The sequence below is a fragment of the Synchiropus splendidus genome, chromosome 4 (genome assembly GCF_027744825.2).
Source record: "Synchiropus splendidus isolate RoL2022-P1 chromosome 4, RoL_Sspl_1.0, whole genome shotgun sequence".
Taxonomy (NCBI): domain Eukaryota; kingdom Metazoa; phylum Chordata; class Actinopteri; order Syngnathiformes; family Callionymidae; genus Synchiropus; species Synchiropus splendidus.
In genome coordinates, this window is record NC_071337.1 from 23286169 (window position 1) to 23304686 (window position 18518).

Consider the following 18518-nt stretch of genomic DNA (forward strand, 5'->3'; position numbering starts at 1 on the left):
TGTGTTGCAATGTTCAAAAGCATCCCATCACTCGACAAAGCATTATACAACTATGGGAAGCCCCTTTATTTGTACTTGTCACTTCCAACACTAGAGGGAGCTACTATCAAGTCTGACGTTTACACGGTCAGATCGTCCTCCAGTGCTGCGTGGTTGGTGTCCGAAACACGGGAGAATCTTTCAGAAGGGAAGCCGTTTCTCTCCAAATATAATTTCGTAAATTTAATAAAAAAAACGTTTTTGTTCTACTAATACAGCGAGAAACCCATGCGAGCACAGAAGCAACGAGGTACAAAATAATCTAAGCAAGTTGGCGAGAAGTTGTCACTTGCTTTATTTATTATTACCGTAATTGTTCTTTAACCTGAAATTTGCTTATTTAATTTATATCATTATTTCTTATTAAAATTATAATTATTTAACTATCACTTGATGATATAGAATTTTATACAAAAGAATAGAACAGGAGCAAACAGTGAAATAAAATAATTTAAGTATAGAAAAACAATTCAGTTTTCAACTTGACATTATAATAAATGTACAGAGTCGCAAATTGTTAATGACTGTAATGCAGAATTTCGCGAAATCTGATCATCCTTAATCTTCAATTTTCCTTAAAAAATGCTTTTAAATTCCTTTTTTTGAGCCATCAATAATTTTGAGAGTGATCAGCATTTCCAAAACATCTTTGGTAGATGCAGTGATACAGAAGAGATAATAGAAAATATCAGAATGAGTCCATGTAAGAATATGTACGCAAGAATGCTCAGAATTTTTTGCATTTTTAAAATGTCTCTCAAACTTCACAATGAAGTCTACTCAATTGAATGTTGACAATTCCCATGTTGTTTTCTTCTTTTTCTGCCACACAAGTTATGTTCTTCTGCGTTGATGCGTTGAGCAAAGATGTCTCTGTCTATACTGTCATGTGAATCTGTTTTGTGTGAATAACATCCTGGATTTACAGTCAAAACTAGTGCTGAGCACATAGACACTCAGGAAGGTGACTAATCATTTTAATCACACAAGAATTATTACAACCGTAGCAGCAGTTATTGGCAGACAAAATAAGACATCTTGGTGGACACTAATATGTATATGCTTGACTATTCCATATACATCTAGAACGGCTTCAAATAATTTAATTTAGCAAAATGCTTGAGCAAACACTGTTATCAAAGAGTATTGTATTGGGTTGATATCATTTAATTCACATTTTTTCCTGTCTCATTTCATTATATACCCTTTATTTGTCCTGTGACAGTCTTCTTCTGCAAAATAAAATCGGATTAAATTGCATTATTTCAGAATGGTTATGGAATTAGTTTTGTAAAAGGGGTTTGATATTTTGTAACACAAAGCCACAGTTGAATAGCATGTTGTGTAGCATGTTTCTAGGGTAGAGTTAAGGCTGTGTTTGGTTCAAGTAGCATCAGTGAAAAGCTGTTGATGTCACTGAACTTGGTAAAAATGTGTCAAGTCCAGTTGTTTTCCAGGAGAGCACAGCTCACCTAAAAAGTCACCAAAATCAAGAACAGCAAAGTTGTCTCTTTTGAGATGAGGGTTCTTTAAGACACCACAATGTGGTCAGGACCAGTTCAACCCGACTCCACTGGACATCATCACAGCCTCTAGGTCCTGGTCTTCCTGACAGCCCTGCAGTCGCTGTTCCTCAAGGAGAGACACGAGAGCATTCCTTTGTTCCACCACTTCCAACATTTCCTCAAGGATCAGACGCTCTTCCACCAGCTCGGCCTCTTTCTTCAAGTGATCTGAGAAACAGATAAGGCATGAAGACTGCACCCCTTATTGACAGATTACCTGATGTATGCTGATGTACTCGTGAGACATTTTCAAATGTGGTGGCCCCTGGATGAAAGCTAAAACAACAACAATATGGTACAAAGAAACTTTTTTCTCTCCGTTGCACTAAGGTGTATTGAAGGACAAATGGTTGACATTTCTGTGTATATGTTTTAAAAACAATCTTCAGCTGAATAAAACTTGCTTATATATATATATATATATATATATATATATAAATATATATATATATAAATATATATATATATATATATATATATATATATATATATATATATACACATTATTAGGAGGACACAAAGTCATGTAACAGTGAAAGACAGACTTGTTTAAACGACTGATGTAAATGGTAAAATTCTGGATTGGTGAGGTTGAGATGTGTGAGGGAGGAACTGGTCGTACCCTCGACGGCCATCCTCTCTCTGAGCTCTTGCTGCAGACGACTCTGTTTGTCCTCCAGCTGTAGCTCACGTGCACTTTGGAAAGACAAGGAGACACTTAGAAGCGGATCTTTGGTCTACAGCGACTAAATCCACAGACTTACAAGATCATGAGCTCCGACTCGTACCGCACCAGAGCGTTCTTCTGCTGAACAAGCTGGAACCACTGCTGCATGAGGGCAGGGTTCTCCAGCTTTCCCAGACCTGCGGATGAACGATGGGTTCTCTAGCCAACAAAATGGAACGCTACACACTGAATTAAACTGTGAAAGTGATCAGTACAGGAACTAGAAATATGATGACGATAATATTTGAATATGAATGTGCTCTTGTTCTTTGTCATTGTTGCTCTGCTTTATGCATGAATTATTTTCTCTTGGAATAAATAATTCAGCAAATCTTCATCGTGGTCTATTTTTCTTCTTCCATGAATCATTTCATTTATTTTAAGTCAAGAGTTTGGGCCTTAAATTTTTGCTTTTTGTGTGTTTTAATCTTTGCCTTTCAAGAACTTTTGATGAAGGGTCGTTCTGGAAAAACTTATTTCTACTTTGTCTTTCATCATTTCCCGTCTGGGGTTTCTACAGCAAGTTAGTTTGAAACAGTTTGGGTGTTGGTGTACTGACCACCAAGGTGAATGTCCGTATCCAAGACGTTGGTGGAATCTCCCCAGAAATCTGCCAGACAACAGGAAATGAAACATTGAGGTCGCTGTTTCGTCCTGTGTGTGAGTTCGTACCGGCCTCTCCTCTCATGGTCCTCTCCACCATCACTCCTCTCTCTTCCAGTTGTCGTTGTTTTTCTTCCACCTGTTGCAGCTTCCTCTGAATCATCTGAAACACCGCCACACCCCCACATAACCTTTAACCAAGTTGAAGAGATTCTTGAGCAACATGCTGTTTATAATTCACCTGAGCCTTGTGGAGTCTCTTCAGCTCCTCCTGTTTGGCTTGTCTACGAGCAGCTCTCTGTACTCGACGTGTTATTTTAGCATCCAGATTATCACCTGCGCTCTCCTGTCCTCTCTGGAAAATCGTCTCTATCACGCTGAGACTGGATGCCTCTTTTGGCTCCACAAGGACCCCGACAGTCACCGTGGAACACGAAGACTGTCCCTCTGGGTTTTGTCGAGGCTCGATTTTTTTTAAGGTCCGTCTCTGGGTAAACAAAGGCATCGGTTTCAGATACAGAACGCTACAGACGAAATCTGTCAGTCTCTTGTACCTTGATGGCATAGGCTCTTTTAAATGCAAGAGCATGAGGGACATACGCTGGCTGGGAGACACAGAGACACATGTTGGCTTTGTAAAAAAAAACAAAAAAAACAAAGCAAAAAACAAAAGACACTAGCACAAGTGGGTGCGTCCCTTCAATTTAAATAGAGGATTGGTATTGTTAAGTGCTGATTTTACCTCTTGTTGTGTGTCCTCTGTAACTGAGACAGACTGGAGGCCAGAAGAAAGATCCAGGTCCACACACAACTGAAAAAATAAACTCAATAAGACTCAATTCCCCTGATCATGAAGGTCAATCTTACATAGTCTCTGGGGGTCATTGAACATCTTTTCAAAACGGTGGATGAGTCCAGATCTGATTCTTCATTGGGAGTGGCGCTTCTTGCATCTGTGAGTAAAAAATGGGGTTATGACTTTCAGAGAGGGGAATGATTGTGTCAGTGCAGACCACTTCACCTGGACCTCTCGCTGGGCTAGTTTCTCTGGCCCACTTCTCTTTTACCGGCAATGACGCTCTGACTCGTCTTTTCTTTTTCTTCCTCTCTGACAACACCCGCTTCCAAATAGGCCTGGCCCCACCTACTTCTCCTTCTTGCGGACCTTTTAGCAGGACATTTGAGAGTCGTAATCCTTGGTTTTTCCTCCCTTCACTTTTCTCTGTGGAAACAGGCCACGGCGACGGTTGGACTGAGTTTGATCGGAAGTCTGGATAGGAGTCTTTTCTCCTTGATCCCACGACAGGAAGTAGTAGTATGTTAGCATTCTCCTTAAGAACCACGGGTGTGATATGTGCTGGTGGCAGTGACTCCACTCCTTTGCAAGGGTCAGGCAGGGGCGAGGAAGTCGTGGAGTCTGGTGTTGAGACAAAAGAGGCTGTGGATGGTGTCTTGTAGTAAGGCAGAGTCTCCGGGGTGGAAGTGCTGGACAGGCGATCATCAGATGTGGAGTCCGGCTCCATCGGTGTGCTGTCACTGGGTCCGCTCATCGATGTGTTCGATGAGACCATTGAATGAAATGAATAGTGACATTCTAATGAGGGAGTTCAGAGGGGAAAGAAAGAAGAGCGTTCATCATGTGAATAACATACTGTAACACATCCTACCATTTTTACACAGGCAATAAGAAAGACATTCATGTACAAAGTTATAGAAGAGAACATTACAAGTAACATCCGATTTGAGACCTGCTCAACTTACGTCCACCCGTACTTAGGACCACGGCCAGCAGATGCTTATTTTTTTTAATTCAATGTCTGGCGCCGCAGCACGTAGCAGCCCGACATCACGTACGACAGTTACGGCAGCACAGTACCACTACAGTAGTACCTATAACCCTCGCGTCGACTATTTTGAATGGCATTCGACTTACGTTCAAACCGACTTACGACCGGTTGGTCAGAACCGATCCCGGTCGTAAGTCGGATGTTACTTGTATTTTCCATGCCTGACTTTACTGACAGCTCTTAATGTTTGACCGTAACTACTGCACTTGCAGTCAGTAAAGCTGCTGCCGATGATGACAAGCTCTTATGAACGGCCTCCAACCCACATTCTGTTTAACGTATGCAAACTACTAATAAGGACTCTATAGTTTTTGCAACAAACTGAATTTAGCAGGAAATTTGGTCTGAAAGCTTAATATGAACCAATGTAACACAGAACAGCACTTGGTGACAATACTGGTGACAGTGCTATGCAGCAGCTGAGCTGGATTAACACATCGATGACCCACAAAAAAATAGTATTGCTCGAATGGAGCAACTTACTCTTGGAACATGATTAATTATCAGCATATAATGTTGCCAGACAGGTCAACATAAGAATAAATAAAAAATATAAAAATAGTTTTTGTACCTAAATAAACCCAAGACCCTATTTTTCAGTGCTCAGCCAAAATGTTGTAATAATATTCAATATGTTTAAATATCAATAAGGCAGCAAACATAAATGGCAGTCACACACTCATACACACAAAGTGCTTATGAACACCTCTACTTATCTAAAACAATAGAATAAAAGTACTAACCATCACTCGAATCCAACTCACTGCTGCCGTCATCGTCACCCTCCCCATCATCTTCATACTCCTCATCATCCTCATCGTCTTTGTCGTCTCCTTCCTCTGCATCTTTAAGGTGCTGCAGTTGGAGCTGCAGAGCTTCTCTCCATGCGGCTCTGCTCGTCTCATCGCGGTGTTGACGGTTTTGCTCCATCTCTGCGTCTGACTCCGAGCTGGAGGCAAATCCAGATGGGCACGTGGCAGAGGAGGAAGCGGATTATAACATAACACTGAACTCAAACCGCATTTGAGGAACATACCTGGACCTGTTGGTAGGTTTCTCGTCCAAGCTCAGGTTGACACGGTTCAGCATCTCCTCAGAAATCTCTCCCTCCTCTCCTTCCTCCAGCATCTCCACCTTAGTTGAGCTTCTTCGGTTTTCCAGCTCTATCCTCTCTGGCATCGCCTCTAGCCTTCTCCCGGCCTCCATCACAGAAAATACTGTATACACACAAGCACCAGCACACACCCACACAGGCAAACACAAAAACACACACACTCTAAAGCCCACATTGATAACAGTTTAAGGGCCAAGTCTGCTTACAAGGGAGCAAGACTACACGACTAGATGAAGCTGGGAACGCTCACCTGAAGAGCGCCGCTGTTCTCCGGAGAGCTGTGTGTCAGCTGAGGAGCGGGAGTGAGCTGAGCCAACAGACACCTTGGAGAAGAATAAACAGTTGTCATGAATCTCACAAAAGCCCTCAGAAGAACACTGAGTTGAAGTTCTTACTACTGATGTGCGGTGGCGACCACTTCTATCGGACGAGGTTGATCTCCTCTTCACAGTTGGAGGACTCTGCACACTGTCGTGCTGCAGACAGTAGAACCTTTCTGAGATGAGAGGAAAACCAGTTAAGAATTCATCCTTCACGCCTCTTTGTAACGCTATTCAAACTTCACCTCCTCGAAATGAGTGCACTCTGATTGGACAGGGAGTTTGAGCCCAGCTATCGAATCTGAAGATGAATTGCCTTAGTTTATTATTTAGCTACAGAGCACACATACACAGAGGCGCCTTTTATTCCACGTGTGCACAACCAGGACACCTCTCGTACCCAGAAGGTGTAGCTCACAGTCCCTTCATTGTGGCAGATAGCACACGACAAGTCAGAGACAGCAACCATCGCTGGGCAAGCTTGTGTGTTCGAATAAGACCCCAGCATGAAGAGGTCACACACTCCTGAACAAACACTGTGGTCACATGCGAGGCATTTCATGTGCATGAAAAGTCAAAAGTGATGTTCTTTAGATAGGCTGTCCATCATTCAGCCGATAACAATCTCTGAATCGTTCACATCAAACACTCATCACACAACATTCATTCACCTTTGCCGGTTCTAACTAGGAGTGCAAGATGTCCCAAAGCAAGAGAGAAAATATCCTGCAGCACCACTAAATTAAACACCAAAAACGGCAGAATTTGTTTGTGTGAGAAAATATGGTTTGGAGACCAACAAACCCAAAAAGGATTTAGTCATAGTTTACTTCAACACGACTAAAATATAATTTATTTATTTTACAAAAACAAATTCAATATTGAGATATATTAAGGTGATACATAAAGGTGAAATATCACTATTACATTGGATACCAAAGTATTGCAATATATTGCATTATCAATATTAATATCTGCCAGACCATAATTGAGCTGTGAACCAAATCTGGATCCTAAAATGTGATGATTGGTTTCGGAAAATGAGGGCAGCAGTGCAGAATGTGGCTGAGAGTTATGTACCGGCTAAACAACATTTACCTGCCATGAACACACTCAAAGGTGTACAGGCCAGCAGCTATAATTCATGTGACTGACTGAGGTGAGATTGGAGAAGATATATCGCCAGTTACTCCTGAGCCTGACCTTTGGTTTCCCTGGACATGAATGGTGAGAGCAACACACGATGAACCTACACCGACATACTCACCCAGCCCTTCCCAAGTAAAACACATTTATTGACTTAGGACCATATCTGTCAAACTCTAGAGCTTGAAAGAACCGTAGTAGACTGGAGTTAAATTCAATACGTATTTGAAGAGCACTAAAAGACTAGATCCCCTCAGATGCATGTTGATATCGTGGCCCACTAAGATTTGTAGAAAGCAGCAATCAGTCAACAACTCATCTGGAAACTTCCAGAACAAATAAAAACTTCAGGGAGTTTGATGAAAATGAGAGAAAGTGGTGAAAGAGGACAGTTTCGAAACAGACACGCTGTAGGTTAATATTAAATTCAGTTAGTTACTATTAGAATGGAGACTGATATACAGAATTACTCTGTTTAGACTTCCCCGACTTGGATTGTGACTCAAACTTTTGCCCCTTGTGTGGTTGAGTTTGACACTCCTGACTCAGGTGCCTGATGTCACGACCCCGGGTGAAGCTACTGGGAACCTGAGATCTGAAAAACATGTGACAGAGCTGAGAGCTAATTAAAATTGAGCTACTGCGCCACAGTTTATTTGCAATGTTTAGCAAGAAGCGGTTTATTGAATTGGAAGAATTCTTATACTGTTTGCAAGTTTGGTGTAATGTACAATCTATATTGTATGCAAGAGTAATACCACATGGCCACTTGAAGACAGTTTTGTGACTATAGAGATGTCTGATGCACCACATGGTTTACAAAGTAATAGGACGGTGCACTCACCAGTAGGGGCGTGGTAGGTGTAGGCGGCCAGTCTTAGCGTGCACCTACAGATGTCACACTGGAAGCAGCTCCGGTGGAAGAAGTGGCCTTCAGCACTAAGACGTTCCATCACGTAAACGCGCTGGCGGCAGAAAAAACACACGGTACTGCTGCCTCCACTGGGGCTTACACTCTGTAGAGGAAAGGTTAAGAGTTTAAAAAACATGCTAACTGTACACATGGTACTGGGATTGATGGTTGGGGGGAAAACATCATATTTAATATTTGATATAACTTTATTATAAAACGTATAAGACGTAAATGAATATTATAATTATTAAGTCTATGTGAAACTCTCCCCACTTGTACTGTACACTTCATGCAGAGCAAACTTTTAAATTAAATTTTCAAATCGGTTAGCATGAATTCCAATGCTTGGGGAAAAAAAGTCTTGTTTCCTCTGGTCAAACAAATGTACATGAATGGACATGAGTGTCCTGAGAATGGTGGATGCACATTTTTATGCACTTAAACAATATAATATTTACATTCATGGTTGGTCAATTGGCCTCAAGTTTTTTTGTGTGGAATTCATCTGTAGCATTAAAAGACATGTATTTGTTCCATCATCGTGGGTTCTGTACAGTCCGAGGGCCTGCAGGCCTCACGCTCAATAGCCGTGATTCAAGAGACTCTGTTATTTAGCCTCAGCCACATCATGTGTGGCAGAAGGTTGACATTAGCCTGAGGCCCACCACAATAGCAACCACTCCAGTGTTGACAGATTAGACTCCCTGAACTCTCAGCAGCGGGGAGCAACAATGTGAAGACTCTCCCACACAATTCCACCTGTTGGTTGCCGACTGTCTCCACCAGCTATTGTCATTTGTCATGGTATTTTAATGGAAGAACAGTGTTTCTTTTTCAAGCCCTTTGACAGCAACCATTTATAACCCATTGTAATCATGACATGACTTTTGACAGCCAATGAAACTTTGAAGGATTGAGATTTAAAGAGTCTGACCCATGGTGAATACCTTCTGTTGACTGTATATTGTACACCTTACTACTGATATCGCATCAATTGATAATTGACTAAATTGTGAGATTGGACAGTCACATTTTGATAAAAGAAAGTTCCAAAGAGGAGCCTTTATTTAACTGATAAATTGTTATGAACCTAGTTATTTAAAGTAAAGCACGTCTTGTAAAAGGGTCACGTGAGGGACCGTTTGTAACCCCTTCATCATGACTAAGAAGCACGGCTGTTTGACGGACTTTAAATAGCAACTGACACTCTGTTTTTAATGAATGAATGGATTACTATCCCATGGTTTACTGCAGTGTTTTTCAAACTTTGTTAAGCCACAGTGAACTTCGTAGCTCACCACCAAAGAAACCTAAGCCAATGTACAATTTTGTTAAGTTGAAAGTCCTGTCGAAAATTCCCTTTTATTTGTAAAAAATTGTGGCTACTCAGCTATTTTGGAATCTTATTTTCAGAAACTAATTTCCGAAAATGTATTTGTTTAAACATGTCTCCAAAAAGCGGTGGGTCATGTGGCAAAAATACATCCGATTTATTCATATAGTTTCTTATTTTAAATAACAGAATCTCTTTTACATGATTTCATTTCAGTTTGGGAAATGACCATTCCTTGGCTCAGCTTCAAAACAGCAATGAATCTTCACCTCTTCACATCTTGGAGCGCATTCATTTGGTTCTGCATTAAGTTTTCGACCAACTTTTAAACCACAAAGCAAACTTTGATTGTCTACGAGTGTAGACCAGTAGTGTATAGAAAGAATGCGATCTACTTAGGTTGGTAGATTGTAGACTTTCATGATTTAATGCCATCATATCACTCATCACAATCTCTGGACAAATGAGGTGAAACTGGACCATTTCCCTTGAAAAACGCTGAACCTTTGTGTTGCGCTGCCAACACCTCAACATGCTACGCTGAAGGCAGTCTTTGTTGTCAATACGGTACACATAGGTCACGTTTCTCAATGTCAATATGTTATGCCATGGTAGTGAAGATGTGTTAGATTAAATTATATTAGATGGCCTTTATTAGTCCCAAAGTTTGTTGCAAAAAACTGTTTAACATTTTGTGATTGGTCGCTTTTGTTTTATTTATTTGAAGATATGAATGAAGGTGGTTGATGTCTCCCAGCACCTGCATTGGCAGTTAAAGAGTTCAGTTTCACAAGGAGCCATTCACTTCTCTCACCAGGAGCCATGGACATTATTCACATAATAAGCCATGTTAATTCTGTTACACACAGTTCCATGGATGAGCCTCATAAAACTATTCATCACCAACCATTATCCTCCTCTTTTGTTGGAAAAAAAAATGTAGACCACTGTAAAACTACTATTTAAAAAGGTGACTGTATGCATCAGTGCCAATAATTTAAACTGCCAATTATTTTGTACCCAGTTGGTTAACTTTATTACCTTGTTATCTTAATATTCCAAAACAGATTTGTACATTTGTCTGTGGCAGAAAGCGGTGTGCAATTTTAAAGTGTCGTACAGTTTGTGTGTTGTTTGTTAAAATAATTCCAGACAAATATGTCGCTGCCAGGGAAGTTTCCTGCCCAGGATGCCCTCAGCATTGAAGATATTTTAAGTCAAATAAGCCTTTGTACTGGCAGAATGTAGGCAAGATGCCACAAAGTTGCTTGTGTTTTACCAATGGAAGTGCATTAATAAAAATCGAATGTTGCACTTACATGAACACATCTCGCTCTAAACTACAAACCCTATGCATGAAGGACTTGCCAAGCTGCAACATGTGCTGGCCAGCAGATGAGTACTGTAGTCTTACCTTCTCTTCACCACCCATCGACTGACTCTTGACTTTCTCCTTGAAGCGTAAACTCATTTGCTGCTGCTGTTGAGTGCGTTTAATCTGTGAAACAAAAAGATGATAGACGTCAAGAATCTAGGAGCATCACAGATGCTATGTAAGGAGAACGGGTTTGAGTCCAAAGAGAAATGGAGGAACAGGGACATAAAGCAAGACAAATGATGAACTTTAATAAAAACATTTTTGATCGGGCTTTTGAGTAGCTAACATCATCCAGCCACTCTTTGTGGTGAATATAATCTACACTCAATAAAAGATCTTATTAATCTTTCGATAACACATCAGTCGACCTGTTGTTGATGGACAGTGTTGTCAGAGATTTGAGGTGCTTAGTGCTGCTTAGTAACACTTTTGTTTTTGTTTCCTCCTTGGCTTTCAATTAATTTCATGCATGACACTGTAACAGTCCAGACACAGGTGAAGACGACGTTTTAAGGTAGGTGTCATATTATGCATAACTTACTTTGTGAGATTAGGTTTCTGAAATCATCCTTCCAAGCTGTTTATATTTGAGTTTTTTTTTGTTTTTTTTTTTTATTTGAAATTTTGATTTGCTTCCTACAACTATCCTATCAAACTTTAATAATAATGACCCTGTATGACCACAAAAACCTGAAATAACTGAAGCAAAACTATAGTGGCTGCTACTTAAAAAAGATAATCTTCATTTTGTTATCGTTCCTAGCTCTGTTCCCATCTCTGCAGGACTAAATCAGGTGGCGTGGTCGGGGAGATGAGAAAGTCTGAATGAAGCCCACTGAGAAAGACTGATGTGTATTTTATAAGAAACACACTTCTGTCCTGCACCATGATCTAATATAGATTTAAAGGTTGTTTTTTTTTTATGTTGTTTCCCGAGTAGAAAGAGGGCTGGGCATCATGGCCAGCAGGTATTAGATGATTCGATTTTTTTTAATTCGATTTTCATTGTTTTGCTGTAGATATATATGTATTACCTTTGAGGTGACCTTCATTTTCATGTTTCCGTGTATGTTAATTGAAATCAATTTTCGATAGATCAATACTTCAAGAGGTTTTTTTCCCCTCAATTCTCAGTATTTTGTTAAGAAAAAGAAATCCACTGGTTTGAGGCAGAGTTTATCATGTGATTTAAAAAAAAGAAAAAAAAACTTTTAACGCAGGAAGTCACCAGTTTGACTCTTGGACATCCCCCATAAATCTGAAAGAATGTTTTCAGCAGGCTACCTCACTGTAAAAGTTCACATGCAACACAAACCCCCAAATCCAGATTTTCTTACACATCAAACACTGTACTCACAGTTTCACTGTCAGATTAAACCCAAGACACCTCAGCCTATTTCGCAAATGACACGTTTTTTACCGCAGCATGGGTGAAAAACATTGTGAACTTGGCGACAAAAATGAAAGAACTTCCATTGTGTCAAGTCAGTATGTCACGCTCACCGGCCTCCATGGCAGTGCAGGGTCATCCGTTGACTGTGAGCGGACGGGAAGGCTGGTCGTGAGCTCCCCCTGCTGGCAAATACGTGGAACATCAGAATGAGGTTCAGTTCAGGTTTAAATTTACCACTCTTCTTTTTAAATAAGGGAAACTCTGTAATAGTATACTGTCAGTTGCACCATGCCAAATCATCACCTGTCGTCGTGAAGCTGTTGTAGCCGAGGATGAATTTTCCTCCAGTTTGGCTTGAATCTGGTTGGCCATCAGTCGCACCCGGGAGCCAGAGGCCCCGCCAGCTACTGCCCCAGAACACACCTGGGCAACATCACCAACAGAGAAAGCAATTACACCATGAAACAACAGCATATGTTCTGTCTAAAAAAAAAACTCGCCTCCTCTTCCTGGCTGGGCAAATCTGTTTTTCCTTTTTTACCAAAAGCTTCTCTGTTGTCCTGTTCAAACAGACATTGAATGTGAATACATAAAAATAAAATACTAAAATGAGTAACAGCAGTGCTTACAAGTACTAACCTTCTGGTTTCGCTTACGGGAAAGGTTGTGTCCAAGTCGGCTTAGCAGAAAGGCTGGAATGATGAGAGCCGCTCTGACATCCGCACTCTTTGACAAATAGCCTAAGCACACCACTGGTGTTAAAACTAAAACTTTAAATAGATACAGTCCTGACGTACCTGTTGAAAGTAGCTCTACTCACCTACGGTGGGCGGGGCATCTTTCAGCAGCTGGTAGAACTGGCTCAGGTACATCACCATGGATAGGGAGTCAAGTTCCCCGGCAGACAGCAGCTCTTCCACAGTCATTAAAGGAGAAATGCCAAACTCTCGCTCAGACACTTCAAACGCAAGACGAATGTTTTCCTCCACTGCTGACTGATCAAGAGACTCAAAGTCCCTGCAGGATGAATGAATAATAGGACAAATAAGAACAAAAGACAGTAAAAGATAGAATTGGAATTCAGATAGAGGGGAACTTAAGCCTTGCGAAAAATCCCTGGAAGGATCAAGGAGGACTGAAACCTAACTTAAGCTAAGCCAACCCTAAATCCCAGTAACATTTGCGGAGAGGCAGGTAACACCCTCGACGGGACCTATGACTACTGCAGAGAGCCATACGCACATCTACAGCAGTTAAATCCACAGACACATATACAGACGTCTACATACACAAGGTCCGGTCTGTAGCGGTGAATCAGGGCACAAAGGGCCATTCCACTCTTCCATGATGTGGTCAGATCGTTCACAGAAACTCCTTGATAGCCTCGCGTCTGCTCCTGACACCACTCCAGCAGCTTGTTGGACTCAGAAAAAGAATCTGAAGGAATGGACACGTCAGCTTCACGAGAAACAGTGAGGCGTAAACTCAGAAACGTCACCTTGCCGGCAAAATCTAGGCGATGATAGGCGCATGATGTCGACTGTTTTGCTGCCTCCCCACTGACCTGTGTCAAATAGGTGTCGCACCTGCATTTTAAAAGATATAGATCAGTCAGTGTGATCTTCATCAACTTCAACCCGATTGTGTTCACCTGGTCAGGTGTGATGCTTAAGGGGTGAATGTTCAGGTATCTTGTTGTTGGGTCCAAAGAATATAATGCAATATTCTTCTGCATGTTTTCTGGAGTTGTTTGGGGGAGAAGACGGTAGATACTTTCCCTGCGGACAGAAACAGATATGCTGAGTTAAAAGAGTGAAGCAAAAAGAAGTGGGAAATCATCCATCAAGTACCGCTCAGCCAGGATGTCCAAAGGAGAATCTCCAAGTGACCATCGTCGAATCATCCAAGACGAGTCAAGAGCAGCTAAAAATCCACGAGCCACCCCGGTACCCATGGGCCAAAAGGGCTGGGGTGGACAAACGGTTGGAACCCACTTACATTTTAAGCATTCGTTCATTGGTTTTATACATAGCATGTGCTTCCTTAACTCTCTTATTTAACTTTCTCAACTTTAAATCACTATTACCTATGTCCAAACTGCCAAACAAAAAAGCTCATCCTGAACACATCATTTCATCCTTGGCACAGAGTGGACCTCCTTCTTACCTCTAGCAGACTGTCCCCGACCAGTGTGACAAGCAGTTGGTGTCCATTGCGCTGGATGACCATGGCAGCGTTCTCTGACGCGTACATGCAGGTAAAATCAAACATGGCAACATCAGGCTGTCCATAGTGGTTAATGGCAAAGTCTAGACATGGAAGCTGGTGATTGGTGGAAAAGTCGGCAGCTTTGCGGGCGTACACCTGCAGCGCCTTCTGGTCAACATTATTCTGAGAGAGAAGCTGTTCAGTGTCGGCAAAGTCCTGGAAGGAAAAACATTTTCAAACCTGTGAGACTTGGTTAATAACAATGAGAAGAGCCGTCAAAAAAAATGTAGAGACCTGTAAAATGACGCCTTTGTCCAACAGACTATGTTTCTTCGCTGTCATCACAAAGTAGTGCGTGTCATCTTTGTAATACACAATGTTCTCCAGGTCAATTCCTACAACACACCCATGTTTAGTCAGAAAAAGCACACACCAGGTCCGGAGTGGAAGATACACTGAGTGGCCAAAGTAAAAAGTTGACATAAGGAGAATATTTTGTTCGACATCTTCACACTTCAGATTAACTATTATTAAAAGAATTACATGCTTATTAACTGCTAATAAATCAGTAAGTATGATTTTTTTTGGACCTTCAGTGACCATTCCAGAGCCAAATACAAAGACATTTCATTATGATTAATTACAGGCTACAGGCTAGTTGCTAAAACTCATATGAATAAGTACTTTATTTATGGTAATGTATGTTCCCCAATCTAATTTGGGACCAACATCATCATCTTTATTCATTTCAAAATCCTTCTTAGTTTAAGTTTTCACCAAGTTCTTGTATTCATGATGTGAGAGTCTGAGCATTAGGCAACTCCTTCTCCAGCACCCGGAGGTTCTCACTGGGGTTGAGGTCTGCACTCTGAAGTGGCCCATGAGTGAAAATAATGATTTAAGATGCATAAACTCAGGCGTCTTGAAATATGGCGTAAGGAAAAATAAAATCCCTTCATGGTTCTTTGGGCACACAATTTTGCTGGAAGCTAACCCAACAGGAGACTCACAGCTAGTTGCTAAGCTTACATCCCAGTGTCGCCTTTTCCTTTTGGCCAGCCAGTGTCTAACTTTGAAGATCTAAGACAGACCAGTTTCCTGACGCAGATCCTGGAAGAAGCGCTGGTTGAAGATGAACGCCACACCACTGATTTCTTCTACCTTGGCCTCCGCGGTGCTGTTACGATTTTTGAAGTTGGCTGTGATGGCGATCGCTAGCTTACCACGGAACTCTTTCCGTCTAAAACCTGGAAGAAATGACTGTGATGAGTCATCCCAATGATAGCTCTGTTATGTCTCATGTGCACCTGGTAAAGTGTTCCTCCGTCCATCCGCTCCAACGATGGCATCAAACTGCAGCTGATTTAGGGAGTGGGACTTTGGGAGGACCTTCATCCTCCAGCCCACTTCTGTGAATCGTATTAAAGCAGATTAAGCTGCAGCTCCAAAAACCTTTGTTTATAAAAGGAGCTGAATCTCACCTGGTTGGTCTGGAGGTGGTTCCACCAGCTGCTTGAATTCCACATTGACATGAACCTCCACGCCCAGTAGCAGGACCACTTTCAGCAGGACCAGCTGCAATTGACGGATGCCTGTGAAGAGTCATCAGGCAATATTTAATAGAAAATCGTAATACAAAATGGCAGATCTGAACGCCCCACACTCACTTATATGGTCGATGGAGCCAGCACAGAATTTTCCATAAAACTTTTTGGCTCCAAGGCCACGAAGGTCATGGATGGTGAAAGGCCACAGGTGCAGCACATTGTTCCTGGAGAATGAGTCTCTCTTCTCCAACAGCACAACTCGCGCTCCGAGAAAGCTCAGCTCCACAGCAGTCCGAAGGCCACATGGCCCTGCCCCGATAACTACACACTGAACATCACGAAGGTCAAGTCTCACATCTTAGACAGGATATATCACACAGACTCGACATCTGCTCTTCACGGTGAAGTGTCGTGCAACATACCGTGGTGTTACTGCAAGCCCGATTTTGCCGATATTCTGGCTGAGCGGCTCGTCGATCCAGTTTGGCCCAGAGAGCATTAGCCTTCCAGTAGTTGAGGCGACGCTTGATTGGACGGTACAGCGGCTTCTCAGATGTCCTCGGGTCCAATTGCAGGTAGTCACAGAGCAGGCTGAAGGAACGCAGCACCGCTCTGCAGGTGGACGCTGCAACAAACTCATCGAACAGCTCCTGGGCTCGGAATTCTGGGTCTCCCATGGCAACCCCATGAGAGGTGCCACAGTGGGATGATGGCTGACAAACTCCAGCTCACCTGACGTGGAGCAAGGCGGTTAAAAAATTGTGTTCATGTGTGAATTGATTCTGTATTAGTTCATAATCAGATCAGAAAAATAGAGGATACAAAGGTGTCCACTGTCCTGGGATCAGAGAGTAGGCTTGTCATTCAAAGACAAACTACAGTGTGGTGTTTGTGAGAGCGACATCGGTCTCTCATGAGCAGGAACAAAAGGGCTCTCAGAGAGCTGGAACGTCGGTACCAACCACCAGCGATATAGCCTCGGATGCACGGACCTGGTTTGAAAAAACAAAGTTAAAGCAAATAGACTGTCAGACAAAAGGAAGCCCAAATGTTGCAACAGTATTTTAACATCATCAACAACGTCAACTCTTCACCACTGCTTTTCATTTTAAAATAAAAAGTACTGTTGCAGTGCAATTTTTGTAGAATTAGAAATAACAACAACTCGAATCAGCGTTGTTGTTGTTGTTGTACGCTGCTAGCTCAGCTGTGCACGCTTGACAGATGAACTTTGCAAATCCCTGGTTGAGGAACAAGACTGACATATGGCAGACACAGTTTACGACACAACTCTATTAGAAAATGAGTTAAATATCCACAATTTACTCACATTACAAAAGCCAGCCCTTCTCGTACGCGTCCTCTATACATCCACTTTAATCATACGCACAAACACACTTGGCAGAGGTCAGGGGGAGGAGCCAGCGAACAGACAGTAATCTGTGTCTGTGCTAACAAGATTAAGGAGAGCAGATCAGGAGATCTTCTACAGATGTGGCAGCGCGATCTGGAGGCCACTGAGAGTAAACATAGCATTGTGTTTATTGTCTGACCTTATCCTGCAGTCCTGAAAGACTGAAAAAAAAACTGCAAGTCTCCAGTCACGTTTGAGGAGGTCAGCATTTATAACGCAAAATCCCTTATTCGAGAAGAGAACATGCGATCATAAAGTCATTACCAAAATTGTTGTTTACATCATACTTCTTTCAAAGTGGTTGTGCGTATGAGATGTTCTGAGTGCAACCACTGCATCTCTTTGTGTGTATGTATGAGAATGCTGTGAGTGTGGGGGTATGAGTGCAGTGCCATGGCTAATGCTCCTGCCTGGTACACAGACACACACACATGCAACGCACACACGTTTTCCCCAGCTTCTCACCCTAAACTTAACTGTCCAAAACACATGGCTAATCGTAACCAGGACTCTGAGCCAAACTTAAACCAAATTATAATGACACAGTCATTCTGAAGTCGTCATCCTCAAATTGGGGTTTGGACCTGTGGAGACCAGCAAAAGGTACCCATGAGGATATAAGGTTCCCACAAGGACAGTGCTTTGTCAAGAATTGGTCCCCACAAAGTAGTATAAACAAGCCCACACACGCAAATTAAGATGAAAGCAAACTTGTCTGGAACATGTTTCTGTTCATGACACAGAACTACTTACATACAAATTTACTATGAAAAGGAATATGCAAACATACATTTATTACGCTGTATAGATAATGACTGCGGTGCTATTGAGCATTTTAAACAATTGTGCATATTTCCATATATATATATATATATATGGAAGAGAAATATTTTCCTTCGTATAGTGATTATCACTTCGGAAGTATTTGCCAACCTTCAAATATGTGTTACCACAGTTTGGCTCATCATAAA

At 41.8% G+C, this 18518-nt stretch overlaps 1 protein-coding gene across 2 annotated transcripts; it reads right to left on the reverse strand.

The window, feature by feature from the left end:
• Positions 1–1001: 1001 nt before the first annotated feature.
• Positions 1002–18395, reverse strand: LOC128757588 (protein-methionine sulfoxide oxidase mical3a-like). 2 transcript variants are annotated; one of them, XM_053863003.1, is made up of 33 exons: positions 17464–18379; positions 16556–17125; positions 16254–16461; positions 16068–16178; positions 15894–15995; positions 15678–15833; positions 14881–14981; positions 14545–14802; positions 14229–14344; positions 14030–14156; positions 13877–13964; positions 13668–13815; positions 13199–13395; positions 13018–13118; positions 12879–12938; positions 12682–12801; positions 12489–12560; positions 11022–11105; positions 8206–8377; positions 6291–6391; positions 6146–6218; positions 5818–5998; positions 5525–5730; positions 3956–4528; positions 3802–3887; positions 3677–3745; positions 3489–3539; positions 3176–3421; positions 3004–3097; positions 2891–2941; positions 2369–2468; positions 2227–2300; positions 1002–1772 (listed from the first exon to the last, which is right to left on the reverse strand). In XM_053863003.1, the coding sequence occupies exons 2-33, from the start codon at positions 16808–16810 to the stop codon at positions 1588–1590; spliced, it is 4566 nt and encodes a 1521-aa protein (XP_053718978.1). In that variant the 5' UTR covers positions 16811–17125; positions 17464–18379; the 3' UTR covers positions 1002–1587. The 2 variants fall into 2 exon arrangements, 1 of the variants encoding a protein (XP_053718978.1); XR_008414389.1 differs by lacking the exons at positions 1002–1772; positions 2227–2300; positions 2369–2468; ... (17 more) ...; positions 13199–13395; positions 14229–14344 and having other exon boundaries at positions 13759–13815; positions 17464–18395.
• Between the last annotated feature and the right edge of the window lie 123 nt (positions 18396–18518).